At 40.2% G+C, this 19,530-nt stretch overlaps 1 protein-coding gene across 1 annotated transcript in view; it reads right to left on the bottom strand.

Annotated features, from left to right (window-relative positions):
• Positions 1–19,530, bottom strand: part of LOC121385376 (centrosomal protein of 70 kDa-like) — a 34,726-nt gene that overhangs the window by 2,890 nt on the left and 12,306 nt on the right. The window contains exons 6-17 of the mRNA XM_041516041.1: positions 19,101–19,277; positions 18,166–18,251; positions 16,716–16,784; positions 14,081–14,153; positions 12,898–12,986; positions 12,192–12,269; positions 11,500–11,611; positions 4,877–4,975; positions 4,366–4,518; positions 2,403–2,543; positions 1,380–1,554; positions 975–1,089 (exon numbers count right to left, since the gene is read on the bottom strand). Of these exons, the coding sequence (XP_041371975.1) occupies positions 975–1,089; positions 1,380–1,554; positions 2,403–2,543; positions 4,366–4,518; positions 4,877–4,975; positions 11,500–11,611; positions 12,192–12,269; positions 12,898–12,986; positions 14,081–14,153; positions 16,716–16,784; positions 18,166–18,251; positions 19,101–19,277 (1,367 nt within the window). The remainder of the gene's footprint in view (positions 1–974; positions 1,090–1,379; positions 1,555–2,402; positions 2,544–4,365; positions 4,519–4,876; positions 4,976–11,499; positions 11,612–12,191; positions 12,270–12,897; positions 12,987–14,080; positions 14,154–16,715; positions 16,785–18,165; positions 18,252–19,100; positions 19,278–19,530) is intronic.

Below are 19,530 nucleotides of genomic sequence, written 5' to 3'. Positions count from 1 at the left end.
CTCCACGCTTGCTGTCAGTTGAGCTATCTCGGTATCACCCGAGCCTGGAGTACATGGAACAATTTATTATCAAATTAGCTGTCACAACCAGCTCTCGATTCCTTACAATGATACCAACATTCCGCCATTGTTGTTAATCGAGAATACTTGCTGAAAACCAGGTATTTTCCATTGGAAAACAAAAAACTAAAGCTGCCATACTCTCAATTAATCGATTTAATAGATTGACATATAGTCTTACATGGTTCATATAGAAATTTCAAACCTAAATTTTGGGACTTTTTACCAATGTAAGTAAAATTTAGGGGCTAAAACTTTGCTGTCCGCCATTTGCAATGACCTTCGAACTCGACAAAATAATGGGAGTGTTTGAGCGGGCCATCGGAATTGACAGAGAACTATCCCACACATTTTCATAAACATAAAAACGTAGAATCCACATAGGCATAAATGTCTGATTCAGTTCAGGTAATTTTATTTAGTTTGCATTGAGATAAAGATTCTTGATTAGTATTTTAGAAATGTGTTTCGCTTTAGAATGACCAAACAAGCACTCCCCAAATGTCACGAATGAATCCTTCTATGAACAATACTGAACATTTTACAATGTTTTACAAATGAATTGTTGGTATCATTTTGGCATATTGTTTACAAACCAACGTTCAAGCAAGCACAGAGAGCAACAAATGAAAGTAGATATCGATGTATTTTTGGCAATTTATTTAATGTTTCCGAAAGAAGAAAAATGTCTATCAATTTCAGGGCTTATATGGCCCAATTTAGGGTCTTTTGTGAACTTGCCCATAAAATATAGGGCTTTTTAGGGCTAGATCATCAAAATGGGGACTTTTTAGGGTAATCCTTCAAATTTAGGGCCTTTTCAAGGAAACCAGTTATATATTTCAGTGAACAAATGAAACCATGCACCTGGGTGAGGTTAATGACTTGACGTGTTTGTGCTACGTGCTACTTACCCACTGAGGTCGTCGGTCTGTAGAAGTTGTTGTAGCTGTCGCGTTGTTGTCGTGTTGTGAGATTCACACAGCTGCCCGACAGCGTCCACCACACTGGATGAGTTCACGTCCTCCGCTGTAAGATAACGGAACTATTAATTGTGAACAACAACAAAATGCAACCGTTTGTCACGTGAGTTACTGTAGATCCTGAAATTAATGTGATCATAATATTAATATGAAAAATGTGAGATCATGTTATTTGCATTAATAATTATAGGATATTAAACGACTCATTTCGTATCATGTTTATATCCCGAGTGAAATAATTTTCAATTGTCACGAGATCTGAATGGGAGCTTCACCACTGGCTACATTCCGCCCCGGTTTGCGTGACGTATAACGCCGTGAGTAAAATAGACTTACGCAGACTGAGAAGATTCTTGAGCGTGTGCAGGACGTTGTAGACCTCGCCGAGTTTGGTGTAGATCTCGTTCATGCGCGGGAAGACCCCCTCGATGTTGGGCACATCAAACAGAGTCTGGAAGTGGTTTACAATGTGCTCCATCTGAGTGCGCGACATCGGCTCGCTGTTTGCCTTCTGGGTGAAAACAAAACAGTCATTCTTATACACTGTAAATCATAAAATATAGCGAAATTTAATTACTGATAATCAAGTCTATATAGTGAGAGAGGAAAGGAAAGGAATGTTTGTTTAACAACACCTCAGCACATTTTAAACTACGGCTATTTGGTGTCTAACACTTATGGCTATTTCAACACCAAGTCTATATAGTGTGAGAGGAAAGGAAAGGAATGTTTGTTTAACACCTCAGCACATTTTAAACTACGGCTATTTGGTGTCTAACACTCATGGCTATTTCAACACCAAGATTATATAGTGTGAGAGGAAAGGAAAGGAATGTTTGTTTAACACCTCAGCACATTTTAAACTACGGCTATTTGGCATCTAACATATGAATATTTTTTTATTTGGTCAACAAGAAAGATGGGAAACCTGCTGTCAGAGTCTGGAAGTGGTTTACAATGTGCTCCATCTGGGTGTGCGACATCGGCTAACTGTGTACCTTCTGGGTGAAAACAAAACAGGTATTCTTATATATACTGTAAATCATAAAATATCACTGATCTTAAAACTTAGTGAGGGTTGTGAACCCAGTACCTCCCAGTCTTATGTACGATGGCTTAACCACCACACCACCAAGGCCGGTAACCCGCAATATTTTTCCATCAGTGGCAAGGGATCTTTTATAAGCACCATCCCACAGACAGGATAGCACATACCATGACTTTTAATAAACAGTTGTGGTGCACTGGCTGTAATGAAAATATAGCCTTATGGGCCCACAAGGCTTGATCCAAGACTGACCACGCACAAAGGGAGTGTGTTACCACTGGGCTACGTCCCGCCCGCTCTGTGAAACGAACCTTTCTGAAGATGCCTCGTTCTTCAAACGCTAGACTGTCTAACAGCTGTGCCATCTGCCCGACTGAGTGGTCCTCGGAGAAGTGGATTTTGGCCCACGGAGCCAGGTGAGTCAAAATCGAATTTAATGTTCTCTGCAACTCCTACAAAACAAAACAAAGAAAAAAGAAAGAAATGTTTTATTTAAGGAAGCACCCAACACATTTTATTTACGGTTATATGGCATCAGACATATGGTTAAGGACCACACAGATATTGAGAGAGGAAACCCGCTGTCGCCACTTCATGGGCTACTCTTTTTGATTAGCAGCAAGGGATCTTTTATATGTACCATCCTACAGACAGGGTAGTACATACCACAGCCTTTGCTTATACCAGTTGTGGTGCACTGGCTGGAACGAGAAATAGCCCAATGGGCCCACCGACGGGGATCGAAAAACAAAACAAAGCAATGTTTGTTTCATCATGTTTATTTGTGATCAATAACTAGTGATTGCAACCGGTTGGCATTTCATCATCTATCATCGGTTTATAATTGGTTGGCACCAACCGATCAACTTTCGATTGCACAACTGTTTAGAAATTTATGGCCATAAGAAGTCGATAAATTATAAGACAATACCATCACCACAATCCTGAGTAACTTTATGGTGTCATTGCAAAACAAAAACATAATTTTAGATTCTTATAAAATGTAGATGGTTTATCATATAATGGTGGAGTATCTTCCAATGTAATGAAATTTTGATGGATTTCCCTGTAGGCAGAGTCAAAGTGACTCGGAAAAAAACAACAAAAAACCCAGCAAGGATAGATTTTTCAAGCCATGCAGATAGCACTCGCACCAATGGAAAGGGTGCAGCGTTAATAAACTATACTTTTTTTTTTTTTTTTTTTGACTGCTATTTGTGGTAAAACAATTGTGCCAATAGAAATTAGCCCTATGAAGGCGGGTGTGGTGTGTGTGTGTGTGTGTGTGTGTGTGTGACCATTGTGAGGAAAATTATCAGGGAATGCCACATCACGACTTTATGGTGTCATTATATGGAGGTAAATGACCCGGAGAAAATTGACCAGGCCACTTATTTCCGAAGGTATGTTTGCACTATGATATCGGAAATCTTTTGAAGGCTATGACGTCAGTGCAATACACATCATAACCCAACAGTTTTGAAGGCTATGACGTCAGTGCAATACACATCATAACCCAACAGTTTTGAAGGCTATGACGTCAGTGCAATACACATCATAACCCAACAGTTTTGAAGGCTATGACGTCAGTGCAATACACATCATAACCCAACAGTTTTGAAGGCTATGACGTCAGTGCAATACACATCATAACGCAACAGTTTTGAAGGCTATGACGTCAGTGCAATACACATCATAACCCAACAGTTTTGAAGGCTATGACGTCAGTGCAATACACATCATAACCCAACAGTTTTGCGATATCGTAGTGCTAAGACTTAAGATTTAAAAATATGCCCCATGTGGTGGAGGGGAAGTACTGTATGTGTGTGTGTGGGGGGTGCGAATATAGGGGAATGCCCTGTAGTGGGGGATGCCCTGTGTGTTTGGGAGGGGGTGGAGTACTGGGGATGCCCTGTATGTGTGTGTGTGTGGGGGGGGGGGGGCGAGTACAGGGGAATGCCCTGTACACTGTACGTGGGAAGGTACTGGGGGATGCCATGTTGTGTGTGTGTGGGGAGTACTGGGGATGCGCTGTGTGTGGGGGGAGGGAGAACTGGGGGATGCCCTGTATGTATGTGTGTGTGGGGGGGGGGGGGGGGGGGGGGCGAGTACAGGGGAATCCCCTGTATGTGGGAAGGTACATGGGGATGCTGTGTTGTGTGTGTGTGGAGCGTACTGGGGATGCCCTGTGTATGGGGGGGAGGGAGAACTGCGGCATGCCCTGTATGTGTGGAGGGAGGGAGAACTGGGGGATGCCCTGTGATGACAAACCTGCAGAGCTGCAATATCCTGTTTCCAGTTGTCGACAATCTCGAGGTTGTACTGTAGCTGTGAATCAGAGAGAGGCTGCCGCTTCGGGTGTGGTCGTTTCCCCCGACTGTGTCCCTGCACGCTCGAGATGATCCCGTGTATGTGTTCACAGAACTGAAATCAACAACGACAAACAGACATTGTCATCCATATAACTACAAACTGACCGCCGTTATACAATGTATTATTAATCACCAGCCATTGAATGTCAGACATTTGGTAATTTTGACACATAGTCTTAGAGAGAAAACTCACTACATTTTTCCATTAGTAGCAAGGGATCTTTTATATGCACCACCCCATAGACAAGATAGCACATGCCACAGCCTTTGACATACCAGTGGTGGTGCATTGGCTGGACACCCTCTGAGTCCAATGATGGGGATCGATCCTAGATCGACCGTTTATCAAGAGAGTGCTTTACTGCTGTACTCTGTCCCGCCCCAACTTGGTTAGATGCAAGCTCACATACCTTTTCATACATTCTATAATGTTTCGCATCATCTTTCAGGTTTTGAAGACACGGAATGATTTGTTCGACATCGTCTACTGACAACTCAATACAAATTTCCTATAAAAAAAACAAAAAACATTTTGAATTGAATGTTCTAGATGATGTTTAATCATTTATTTTTGCATTTGTTAGATTTTGTACTCAGGTCTTCAGTGTTTGAATGTTACCAGAGTCAAAAAAAGTAAAGTTTGTTTTATTTAACGATGCCACTAGAGCACATTGATTTTTTTATCTTATCATCGGCTATTGGACGTCAAATATATGGTCATTCTGACACTGTTTTTTTTAGAGGAAACCCGTTGTCGTCACATAGTCTACTCTTTTATGACAGGCAGCAAAGGATCTTTTATTTGCGCTTCCCACAGGCAGGATAGCACAGACCATGGCCTTTGTTGAACCAGTTATGGATTACTGGTCGGTGCAAGTGGTTTACACCTACCCATTGAGCCTTGAGGAGCACTCACTCAGGGTTTAGAGTCAGTATCTGGATTAAAAATCCCATGTCTCGACTGAGATCTGAACCCACTACCTAGCAGCCTCTAGACTGATGGCCTAACCACGATGCCACCGATGCCGGTCTGTTACCACAGAAGCTCGAACTTAACAATGGCACTGCCGTCATTGAGATAGAAATTGCCCCGGGTTTGGAGCATCATTGACTAACACTTTTGTGCCGCTGGATAAAAATGACTGTCGTTGGTAACACTCCTCAACGACAGCAAAATGAATATATCTGGTGTACATTATCAGCTAGTATTTAACATCTGTACATCTGAAATATGTCTACATGTAACAAAATAACCTTTCAGTCATGTTTATTTGTTGTAAAAGTCACCATTACCTGTTTGCTGTCTCTGTGAACAGTAGTGACATAAGTGGTTGTTTTAATGTTTGCTGCACAGACTTATGTTCCATCATGCAGGCCAGTAAATACCGGAGGGTGGGGGTGTGTGGGGGTGGGGGGTAGTCTGCCACTAAAAAGCGTTCATTACTTGAGTTTAAAAAATATTATTTCATTTTTTAAATTTCAGTAGTAAAACATTTATTGTTCCATAGTACTGTGGTAAAAAAAAATATTAATATATTTTTAAAGAAGGATTTTACCTTTAAAATGTAACAAAAATACTTAGGTGTGCAGACTTCAGTGCCACCAGTGTACATCTATAATTGACAGATGATTTTCGAATTAGCTTTTTTTTTGGCGAATTTGTAATAAAATATATTTGCCAAGTTCAACATTACTTCACATTTGGTGAGCAACAGCTACAACCCTGGATATACTGAGCAACTCAATGAAAAAACATGAAAGGAACGGGAAACTTTGTTAACATGCCCATATCAACTGCAAATTCAGGCAAGTCCATTTGGAGTTATGATCTGCACTAGCACCCACATCTAGGACAGAAACAGGGGGTGGTAGGGGCTTATTATTTACGGAATATATATCTATATCTATATTTGACTCTCAGTCCAACTAGCAATGAAGTTGGACGTAATTTTGTGCGCTCTCGACTTACCCCCCCACCTGGGGGGATTGATGGCTAGCTATGGCTTGCTGCTAGAGTACCGCGTAGCGTACACCGGGTCACGGGCAACCGTGATTTTGGTATATGGGGACGCGGCTACAGCCAAGAGGAAGAGAACAAGGAAGAGGAAACGTGCGCCAGGGGAGGCTCAGGCGGGGACAAAGCTGGCGGCTCAACCGCCAGCGGCGGTCCCGTCTGCGTCGCCGCCCCCACCACGACCAATCCGGACGGAGCGACAGGAGGCGACTCGCCAACCAGCCGCACCGACTGTGCAGATGCGGGAAGTGGAGCAGCCAACCAGTGCACCGTGACCAGCGTCACCTGTTCCCGCTCGTCGTTCGTCTGCGTCGAGACCCCCACCCACGGGGGATTCCGCGACGGCGACTCTGGATGTTGGGGCTGTCAAGAGGAAGGCCGTGACCCTGCCGGGGGACCAACCAGCCAAGACGCGGCCTTCTACTTCCTCTTCGGGTGACTGGAGAGTGGCAGCGCGGAAGATCAAAGGCCAGTACTCTAAGTACTTGGTGGGAGACGCCACGGACCCCGACAGACTGCCAGGCGGGGTCTACGAGGAAAACTTCAAGACGTTTCCCGATGGCCACCAGGTCGCCATCCACACGGTCAAACTACGGGGAGTGGAAGCTATTGTAGTGACGTCGCGCCGGGATGATCTTTACCGACAGGGATTCCTCAGCCATGACATGGATAACAACACCATCCACAGAATCATGAAGATCGTCACCGGCGCCCAGTACCCACAGATGGTCCACTGCCTTAGCACCCACAGCTACAGGAGACTGGTGCCTCACTTTGAGGAGAGGAACATCATCACCTCCCCGTAGATGCTGTGCACCCAAACGGCCTTAACGAGGCCACTCGCGTGGACATATCAATCGGACTTTAAACTTTTAGATCTGCATTCAAAATTTTATGTCGAAATTACTTATTTTTTATTTTTTTATTATTATTAAATAGTCCGATGGGAGGGGTTTCTCGTATTTAATTTTGGACTGTCCTTCTAAAACGCTTCAAATTATATAAATATTCGACCGAGCAGTCAATTCTTTTTTATTTTTGGCTTGTAACCTTTTTTTTTTTTTTTTTTTTTTATCTATTAATTTCTTTACTAATTGCTATTTTCAAATTTCTGCCCAGTTTCAAACACCCCCCCCCCTTCCATCCCGAGTCAGGCCACTGATCTTATCGGAGGTCGGACTCGGGATGGGCGTGTTCGAAACCCTAGTGGTATATGGGCACGTTAAACTAGTTATCATCATCATCATATCTATATCTTTATATATATGTATGTATGTATATCTATATCTTTATATATATGTATGTATGTATATCTATATCTTTATATATATATATATATATATATATATATATATATATATATATATATATATATACACACATTTATATTTACTTATATAATTTGAATTATATTGGTAAATTAAAAATATATTGATACTAATTTAAGCCAATAGATAGGGAGTTGAAAATACTGCTAGTTATAAAATACCTCATATTCATCATTACTGTTTTGAACTTTTGGTCCAATTCTAGAACACAAACAGAGGATGGGAGGGGTTTATTATTTATAATATATATATAATTTGGAATACATTAGTAAATAAAAAATATATTAATACTAATTACCTTCAAAGGAAGGAAATGTTTAATTTAACGACATTTTATGTACGGTTATATGGCATCAGACATATGGTTAAGGACCACACAGATATTGAGAGAGGAAACCCGCTGTCACCACTTCATGGGCTACTCTTTTCGATTAGCAGCATGGGTTCTTTTATATGCACCATCCCATAACAGAATAGCACATACCACAGCCTTTGATGTACCAGTCGTGGTGCACTGGCTGGAGTGAGAAATAGCCCAATGGGCCCACCGATGGGGATCGATCCCAAACCGACTGCGCATCAAGCGAGCACTTTACCACTGGGCTACATCTCGCCCTTAATAATTACCTTCAAGACATAGGGTAGTTGAAAATACTATTGGATTACATGCCATAATTTAGATGGCCAGCCCAAGGGTAGTTGAAAATACTATTGGATTACATGCCATAATTTAGATGGCCAGCCCAAGGAGAGTTGAAAATACTATTGGATTACATGCCATAATTTAGATGGCCAGCCCAAGGGTAGTTGAAAATACTATTGGATTACATGCCATAATTTAGATGGCCAGCCCAAGGGTAGTTGAAAATACTATTGGATTACATGCCATAATTTAGATGGCCAGCCCAAGGGTAGTTGAAAATACTATTGGATTACATGCCATAATTTAGATGGCCAGCCCAAGGAGAGTTGAAAATACTATTGGATTACATGCCATAATTTAGATGGCCAGTCCAAGGGTAGTTGAAAATACTATTGGATTACATGCCATAATTTAGATGGCCAGCCCAAGGAGAGTTGAAAATACTATTGGATTACATGCCATAATTTAGATGGCCAGCCCAAGGGTAGTTGAAAATACTATTGGATTACATGCCATAATTTAGATGGCCAGCCCAATGGTAGTTGAAAATACTATTGGATTACATGCCATAATTTAGATGGCCAGCCCAATGGTAGTTGAAAATACTATTGGATTACATGCCATAATTTAGATGGCCAGCCCAAGGAGAGTTGAAAATACTATTGGATTACATGCCATAATTTAGATGGCCAGCCCAAGGGTAGTTGAAAATACTATTGGATTACATGCCATAATTTAGATGGCCAGCCCAAGGAGAGTTGAAAATACTATTGGATTACATGCCATAATTTAGATGGCCAGCCCAAGGGTAGTTGAAAATACTATTGGATTACATGCCATAATTTAGATGGCCAGCCCAATGGTAGTTGAAAATACTATTGGATTACATGCCATAATTTAGATGGCCAGCCCAATGGTAGTTGAAAATACTATTGGATTACATGCCATAATTTAGATGGCCAGCCCAAGGAGAGTTGAAAATACTATTGGATTACATGCCATAATTTAGATGGCCAGCCCAAGGGTAGATGAAAATACTATTGGATTACATGCCATAATTTAGATGGCCAGCCCAAGGAGAGTTGAAAATACTATTGGATTACATGCCATAATTTAGATGGCCAGCCCAAGGGTAGTTGAAAATACTATTGGATTACATGCCATAATTTAGATGGCCAGCCCAATGGTAGTTGAAAATACTATTGGATTACATGCCATAATTTAGATGGCCAGCCCAATGGTAGTTGAAAATACTATTGGATTACATGCCATAATTTAGATGGCCAGCCCAAGGAGAGTTGAAAATACTATTGGATTACATGCCATAATTTAGATGGCCAGCCCAAGGGTAGTTGAAAATACTATTGGATTACATGCCATAATTTAGATGGCCAGCCCAAGGAGAGTTGAAAATACTATTGGATTACATGCCATAATTTAGATGGCCAGCCCAAGGGTAGTTGAAAATACTATTGGATTACATGCCATAATTTAGATGGCCAGCCCAATGGTAGTTGAAAATACTATTGGATTACATGCCATAATTTAGATGGCCAGCCCAATGGTAGTTGAAAATACTATTGGATTACATGCCATAATTTAGATGGCCAGCCCAAGGAGAGTTGAAAATACTATTGGATTACATGCCATAATTTAGATGGCCAGCCCAAGGGTAGTTGAAAATACTATTGGATTACATGCCATAATTTAGATGGCCAGCCCAAGGGCAGTTGAAAATACTATTGGATTACATGCCATAATTTAGATTGCCAGCCCAAGGGCAGTTGAAAATACTATTGGATTACATGCCATAATTTAGATGGCCAACCCAAGGAGAGTTGAAAATACTATTGGATTACATGCCATAATTTAGATGGCCAGCCCAAGGGTAGTTGAAAATACTATTGGATTACATGCCATAATTTAGATGGCCAGCCCAATGGTAGTTGAAAATACTATTGGATTACATGCCATAATTTAGATGGCCAGCCCAATGGTAGTTGAAAATACTATTGGATTACATGCCATAATTTAGATGGCCAGCCCAAGGAGAGTTGAAAATACTATTGGATTACATGCCATAATTTAGATGGCCAGCCCAAGGGTAGATGAAAATACTATTGGATTACATGCCATAATTTAGATGGCCAGCCCAAGGAGAGTTGAAAATACTATTGGATTACATGCCATAATTTAGATGACCAGCCCAAGGGTAGTTGAAAATACTATTGGATTACATGCCATAATTTAGATGGCCAGCCCAATGGTAGTTGAAAATACTATTGGATTACATGCCATAATTTAGATGGCCAGCCCAATGGTAGTTGAAAATACTATTGGATTACATGCCATAATTTAGATGGCCAGCCCAAGGAGAGTTGAAAATACTATTGGATTACATGCCATAATTTAGATGGCCAGCCCAAGGGTAGTTGAAAATACTATTGGATTACATGCCATAATTTAGATGGCCAGCCCAAGGAGAGTTGAAAATACTATTGGATTACATGCCATAATTTAGATGGCCAGCCCAAGGGTAGTTGAAAATACTATTGGATTACATGCCATAATTTAGATGGCCAGCCCAATGGTAGTTGAAAATACTATTGGATTACATGCCATAATTTAGATGGCCAGCCCAATGGTAGTTGAAAATACTATTGGATTACATGCCATAATTTAGATGGCCAGCCCAAGGAGAGTTGAAAATACTATTGGATTACATGCCATAATTTAGATGGCCAGCCCAAGGGTAGTTGAAAATACTATTGGATTACATGCCATAATTTAGATGGCCAGCCCAAGGGCAGTTGAAAATACTATTGGATTACATGCCATAATTTAGATTGCCAGCCCAAGGGCAGTTGAAAATACTATTGGATTACATGCCATAATTTAGATGGCCAGCCCAAGGAGAGTTGAAAATACTATTGAATTACATGCCATAATTTAGATGTCCAGCCCAAAAATAAACCTTATCATCATTCTGTTCTGACCTATTGGCCCAATAAACGGGAAAAATGCAGTTATATTTAAAAAGATCACAACCTTCAAGTAATGCCGACAGAAGTCTAAGGGGAGACAACTCAGCTCCTCTGCTCTGGTGGAGTAGTTCTTCCTCAGTCTAAAAGGATCTTTGTGTTGTTTTTCACCAGGAATACTGCCAACAAAACAGACACAAATACACAGCATTCACTAACACCGAGATACAGGCTACACAAGCTGCAGTGTATTGGAAAGAAACAAGAATTTATGAAATATTTGTTCAGGTCAGGTCATAGGGCGTAACATGCACATTCAGACCAAGCTGTTGTAGCGCACACCTGTCATGGGCGCATGTGTTGACTTCTGCAGGCTCCTTCGTCCAGGACAGGAAAGGGTTTTGGATGGGAGGAGGGATTACCCATTCTAATTAGTGCAAGAGAGCACCAGCAGCCCGGCCAGGGTTGGTAGCGGGCGAGAGCGACATCTGTGTACAAATTAAAAAAATTGGTAAGTTTTCAAAGACTCAAATACAATTACAGGCATAAGCAATAATAGTAATAATAGGAATAAGCAATAATAATAATAATAATAGGAATAATAATAATAATTTAATAATAACACAAATAATTCCGATAATAATAAAACATTTTAAAATCAAATTAGGTTTTATAAACACCATCACTAATCACATTATATTTAATCAGGAAACTGGTTTTGTCGATTTTGTCAAACTTATCTTTTGTCTAGATTCTCACCTTATGTTGTGAAGAGAAAGCAGCTTTTCTAGTTTCTTCATGCGAAGAGTGGCTGTTCGATATTCTTTCAAATCTGGTCTATAAAAAATAAAACAAAGTTTACTTGATAAAATCTCTGCAATTAACACATCAGACATCAAATACAGGTGGGCGGGATGTAGCCCAGTGGCAAAGTGTTCGCTTGATGCGCGGTCAGTCTGGGATCGATCCCTGTCGGTGGGCCCATTGGGCTATTTCTCATTCCAGCCAATGCACCACGACTGGTACATCAAAGGCCGTGATATATGCTATCCTGTCTATAATTCTCCACAGCAATTTTGTGCCTTGGACTATATTCAGTTTTTTTCAAAGGCGTGTTTTTTTAATTGCAGGGGTTGACATACACAGACTTTCACACTCAGGTGCGATTATGGATGTGTCTCCAGAGTGTATGACCCCACATGAGGGGGTTGATTACCCAGCATACACTGCATGGTCCGTGTACCCCGGGTTCGGGTGATACCGAGATAGCTCAACTGACAGCAAGCGTGGAGCATGTCCCTGTCAAGTAGTCCCACACTGAAATGGAAATACTGTGGCTTCACCATTCATCTCATCATCATCAATGTTTATAATGTCAAAAACCAAAAGTCTTTGTCTCAGTATTAGATGTTTGTGGTGTTTTTAGAAGAAGAACAATTGTTTCTAAATGTAGATTTTTACGTACTTTCCTCCCAAGTCCAGCACCAGGTTTTCCTTCTCATCTTCCAACTTGTGTATCTTCTTCCGACATTCACAAAGCTGTTTCTCGAAGGACTGCAAAACAATGAAAACAATTTCTTTAAAGCTACGTCTTAAACAGTGACGCAGAAAGTAATGGGGTCAGTCCAAGCTGTAGTGATCTTAAGGAAATATTATTCAAGATTTTGACAAAATGGTGAGATTGGTACGTACTTCGTTTACATAATGTCATAAAATAGTAGACTTGATAGTTCGAAGTTAATCCTTTAATTGAATGACTAAAGGCTTATTTTCAAAAGCAACGCATGTCTACAGATTTAGCCAACATCAGTAACTTGGACATCATGTGACACTATCGGCTCGAGACAAGATCATGGATGCCAAATGGTTGTGTATACTGCCAACGTGGTACGGGCATCTGTGATTACATAATGGCGTTATAAAGAGGTGTTTCCAGATGTTGGATGCACATTTGTTTCTAATTTGTTCTGTCAGTGTCGGAAGGTGTGAATTCTGGTATAATGAATAGAATAACATTGATGTACATTTGTTCTCGACAATTTGTAGTTGGACGGTGTAAATGTCGTAGGAACGATAGTTGTTGTAACAAAGTCTGACTGTATATATACATGTATATATTTATCAAATAATAGCTAGTATATCCAGTGTAATCAAAGTATGTGATATTTTTCACATCACATACAGTACTTTCAGAACATGATAACTTTGCAAATTAGATGTAAATTAATCGAGGTCACAGCACTACGTTTATTGACATTTAAGCAAACGTACTAAGGTGACACTCTATAATTGACATATGCATTCTAGTCATAAAAAAAAAGCCCCATTTAAATAGCAACTTTACACTGAAAACATTAAGCACTAGTTTATTTTTATGAAAGGATATCCAAAATGACATTATTCAAGTTTGACGTCATTTACATTAAAAAAAGACACTGCATCATGTATTCTTACGTCATTTGAATATCGAGTAATGGCTGACTGAAATTAAAGTTGTATTAGGCTTGAGATTATCTGATAAAGAGATTATTACCCAGAAGCTTGCCTAATACAATTTTTATTGATAATATATGATACTGCCGATACCGAAACACACTCAGGTAATAACCTTTATATACTCCAGATACAGACAGTATTATTCAGGTTACCTTGATGACTCCCTTCATATTATTTGAGGCATCAAAATGCTGAAAGTCATCATTAACGCTATGTTCTCCTTTTCTGAAACAAATAGATAAACAATTCATCAGTCTTTTATAATTGACCTATTTGTCAATGAATACAAATTAATTTTTACAAAGTGTATGATAATATCTATGGTTCAGTCACTATGGGGGCAACCGTATGAAATGTTTTTGTTACCAAACAAACAAAAAAATGGTCGAATATGCGACCAAATTGGTTGCAAGATAGAGGGCTGTATTAGACACCAAACAGCCAGTTTCAAAATAAAGAAGAAAGGAAGGAAATATTTTATTTAACGACACACTCAAAACATTTTATTTACGGTTATATGGCATCAGACATATGGTTAAGAACCACACAGATATTGAGAGAGGAAACCCGCTGTCTCCACTTCATGGGCTACTCTTTTCGATTAGCAGTAAGGTATCTTTTATATGCACCATCCCGCAGACAGGGTAGTACATACCACAGCCTTTGATATACCAGTTGTGGTGCACTGGCTGGAATGACAAACAGCCCAATGGGCCCACCGACGGGGATCGATCCCAGACCGACCGCACATCGAGGTGTTCTTTACCACTGGGCTACGTCCTGCCCTTCAAAATAAAGAAGACATGTGGCATTGAATTTTCCTTTCTTTTATTACTAGGATATCTCAGTGAGCTTCAACAGCTAAATGGTGCAAGGCCACAACACAAATGTCTCTCTCGCTAATCAACAAAGTCCGAACCAAATTGTTAACAGCTACAATAAATTACTCTCCTACCTTTAATTACTGTTACATTTCCCCCAAATTTTGTCCAGACACAAGTTGTGAAAAAACCATTACAGTGACACAGATTCCACATATGAGACTGTAACGATGTCGCCAGCATCCACTTCGCTGAGATAGCATAGGGCAAAATACATGCAGTTTTCTGCTGTCTGCCATTTTTTTTTTTTTTTATGGAATATTCTTCAAGAGGGGCGAAAGCCTCCAGAGTATGTGACATAATTAATATAAAATCAATGATCTCTAGTGGTATCATTAAAGAAAAATAATAATAAAATTAATATGACATCATCACGTTTGCTTTTATATCATAACATTTTATGATGTTGTGAGATTAAGTCATATCATTTCACCCCTCTTGGAGAATATTCCATAAAAAGTCAAAATGGCAGCCAGCGAAGTCGATATAGTTGACATGGTTATCATCTAGTATGTGGAATCTGTGTCATTGTAGCGGTTTTTTCAAGATTTCTGTCTGGACAAAACGTGGGTAAAATCTAACGAAGAATAAAGGTAGGAGAGCAATTTTTCGTAGTTGTTAACATTTTGGTTGAGACTTTAGCAACTAATCCCTGTTCTGGACAAACCAAATAGCAGTGAAATATACTCATGACATCGTGCTTATATATCGTGGATATAACCACTGAAATAAATAAACAATTAAGACTGGCCCCGGTGGTAAAAAGTTTGTTTTGTTTAATGTCACCACTAGAGCACATTGATTAATTAGTCATCGGCTACTGAATGCCAAACATTTGGTATTTCTGACATGTAATCATCAGAGAAAATCAGCTATATTAAGCCTTGGCTGTGTAATGATTAAGCCTTGGTGGTGTAATGATTAAGCCTTGGCTGTGTAATGATTAAGCCTTGGCTGTGTAATGATTAAGCCTTGGTGGTGTAATGATTAAGCCATGGTGGTGTAATGATTAAGCCTTGGCTGTGTAATGATTAAGCCATGGCGGTGTAATGATTAAGCCTTGGCTGTGTAATGATTAAGCCATGGCGGTGTAATGATTAAGCCTTGGCGGTGTAATGATTAAGCCTTGGCTGTGTAATGATTAAGCCATGGCGGTGTAATGATTAAGCCTTGGCTGTGTAATGATTAAGCCTTGGTGGTGTAATGATTAAGCCTTGCCGGTGTAATGATTAAGCCTTGCCGGTGTAATGATTAAGCCCAATGGGCTGTATTAGACACTGGCTCCCACTCAGAGTTAAGCCATTGGGCTGTATTAGACACTGGTTCCCACTCAGAGTTAAGTCATAGGGCTGTATTAGACACTGGCTCCCACTCAGAGTCAAGCCAACGGGCTGTATTAGACACCGACTCCCACTCAGAGTTAAGCCATTGGGCTGTATTAGACACCGTTCCCACTCAGAGTTAAGCCATTGGGCTGTATTAGACACCGGTTCCCACTCAGAGTTAAGCCATCGGGCTGTATTAGACACCAGCTCCCACTCAGAGTTAAGCCATTGGGCTGTATTAGACACCAGTTCCCACTCAGAGTTAAGCCATTGGGCTGTATTAGACACCAGTTCCCACTCAGAGTTAAGCGATTGGGCTGCATTAGACACCAGCTCCCACTCTGAGTTAAGCCATTGGGCTGCATTAGACACCGGTTCCCACTCAGTGGTGCACTGGCCAATGGGCCCACCGATGGGGATCGATCTCAGACTGATCGAACATCGAGCGAGCGCTTTACCACTGGGCTACGTCTCGCCCCTTACCTACTGAATGAAGTGAAAAATAATTTTAAAAACATTTTCTTTGTTTTAATTTCATTGTCACAAGATCTCTTTAATGAAAATATAATTAATAATCTTACTTGAACTGGCATAGCTCTTTCTGCAAACAACACACCTGTTGTTCATAAGAATCTATAACATCCAGCAATCTAGAACAAAACAAAGGTATTTTATAGATTTGTTATAAATATGATTTTCAGTAGTACAGCACACAAGGGTATCAAAGAAAGAAAGAAGTGATTTATTTATGGTTATATGTTGTCCTACACAGATCACATATATAATTAGAGAGGAAACCTGCTGCCGCAATTCATGGGCTACTCTTTTCGATTAGCAGCAAGGGATCTTTTATAAATAAAGAAATGTTTTATTTAACGATGCACTCAACACATTTTATTTATGGTTATATGGCGTCAGACATATGGTTAAGGACCACAAAGATATTGAGAGAAGAAACCCGCTGCCGCCACTTCATGGGCTACTCTTTTCGATTAGCAGCAAGGGATCTTTTATATGCACCATCCCACAAACAGGATAAGACATACCACAGCCTTTGTTACACCAGTTGTGGAGCACTGGCTGGAATGCGAAATAGCACAATGGGCCTTCTGGCGGGGATCGATCCTAGATTGATCACACATCAGAGGAGGGCTGGACCACTGAGCTACGTCCTGCCGCTAAAACGGGTAAGGGAAGGAGAATAAAGTGTTGTGGAAGAGTAGAAAAATTATTTCTTAGCGACACTGTAGAAACTTCTCTTTTATCTAAAATGTGACAAAGGAAATGTGCTATCTGCAAGTTGCTTAGTATATTTTTGAGACAGAATGGCTCCAAAAACTACTGTATGGTAGTGATTAACTTGTAAGAAGAAGTGGAAAATACAGCGAGGGAGGGAATGAAACAGAAGAGAATAAGAAGAAAAGATAAGGGAAGGGAAAAGAAGGGCAGGGAAGAGAAGAGAAATGGAGGTAAAGAAAAGGAAAGGGAAGTAGAATGGGTGAGAAGGGAAGGAAAGAGAAGTGCCTCTCCTCTGTGAAGGTAGTACTAAACCAAATAACTTCCAGCTGGGTCAAAGTTTAAGGTGCACCCAAACGTTTGATAGAGAAGTGAACACCACAAGTCCTGTGATTGGTGATAAATGTGTTGGTTGGGAATAAAAATAGTTTCATCTGGGCAAAAACTGTATGCAATGTATGCAGGCCTCTTACAGTACCACTGTGTCAAGTAGTCTTGTTCTTGAAACATGTATGAGGTACCTGTAAAAAAAAAAGTACTCGGATTTTGTGTGGAACTAGGGTAGTCATAGACGCTACCCGTTATCTCAGAAATGAGCAGCTTGACCCCCAATTTTTTCTGATTCACTTTAAGGGTGACGGGTGGTAGTATTTATATCCGTGGTGTTTATGTCGATTGATATGCTGCAGGTAGGAGTTTTAGCCACATATGTTACTATTGCTGTCTATGGGATTTGATTTGGTAGTATACACCCTGAAAACTACTGGAACCACCCTAGTTGTACGACAATCCTACTTCTCATCCATGACACTGTGGGCGCGAGATGTCCTCTTCTTGAACTCCTGGAAAACCTGGTTCTGTCGCAACCGCCTTTTGTTCTCCTTAAAAACATAAACACACGTTTCAATGACCAGGGGTGGGAATTGGTGAATTGTAAAAAAGAGGAAATCTAGAGGGTTCCCGGAAATTCTTGAAATCCTAAGTTAAAATCTGTGCCATCTGACACATTTTAGAGGAAAGGACAATTAAAATGCAAGGAAACGCAATGTTCCATGAGAGGAAAACAGCTGATCTGAGGAGAATTCCCACCCCTGAATGATACATCAACATTGGTCAGAAAATGAGCACCAGCACACATCAGCCGACACAAGTTGTGATGGACAAGGCTTCTAATTTTTATAAAATCCACTAGCCATGGGACCTGTGATTTCAAAAATTCCCTAGCCACAATTAAAAATTCCCTAGCCCTACTTTACTTTAAGTTAATACAATTTTATTAATTAATAATAATAATCAGAGCTTATTGGTAATTCTAACATATAGCAAGGGATCTTTTACTTGCAACATCCTAAAGACAGGATAGCACATACCACGGTCTTTGATATACCAGTCATGGTGCACTGGCTGGAACAATAAATAGTCCAATTGAGATCAATCCTTGACCAACTACACATCAGGCAAGCACTTTATCACAGGGCAACCCCCCCCCCCCATTAAAAAAGCAGGCTTTCAGATTTCATGGTAACAATTGTTTCTGGTACTGTGTTGATAAAATCACGGAACTGGAATTTTTTTTATATATAATAGAACAGTTTCCGATAGGTTCCCATGATCACAAGGCAAATGGAACCGAAAAAGTGTTTCCCATGAAATTTGAAATCTTACTATGGCCTGGAAATGAATTCTACATGTAAACAAACACACGTGACAACCCTGTGAAAGGTGCTCACCTCTTCGACCAGTTTGTGTATTTTTCTCTGCAGCATGTCAATCTGGATGTCTTTCTCCTGACACTGAAGTTCGAGCTTCTTACTGTGGGGGTCGGTGGACGATGCAGGCCTCTTATAGTTGGGGTTATTCACTTCAGGAGAGTACACTGGCGAACGCTGCAACTCCTTTTCAAGTTCCTGAACAAATTAAAAACAAGTTTATAAATCAGTCATACACTGTTAAAAAAACTTTAAAAGTTTGCACATCTCAACAATGGCAATTGTTGTCAGTACCAGCGTTATAAAGTTAAAGTTTGTTTTATTTAACGACACCACTAGAGCACATTGATTTATTGATCAATGGCTAAATTGGATGTCAATTTTTTTTGGTAATTTTTTACTTTTGTTGTATTAGCAGCAAGGGATTCTTTTATATACACATTCCCAGACA

Source organism: Gigantopelta aegis, chromosome 11, assembly GCF_016097555.1.
Source record: "Gigantopelta aegis isolate Gae_Host chromosome 11, Gae_host_genome, whole genome shotgun sequence".
Lineage (NCBI taxonomy): Eukaryota > Metazoa > Mollusca > Gastropoda > Neomphalida > Peltospiridae > Gigantopelta > Gigantopelta aegis.
This window is presented reverse-complemented; position numbering and strand designations above follow the sequence as displayed.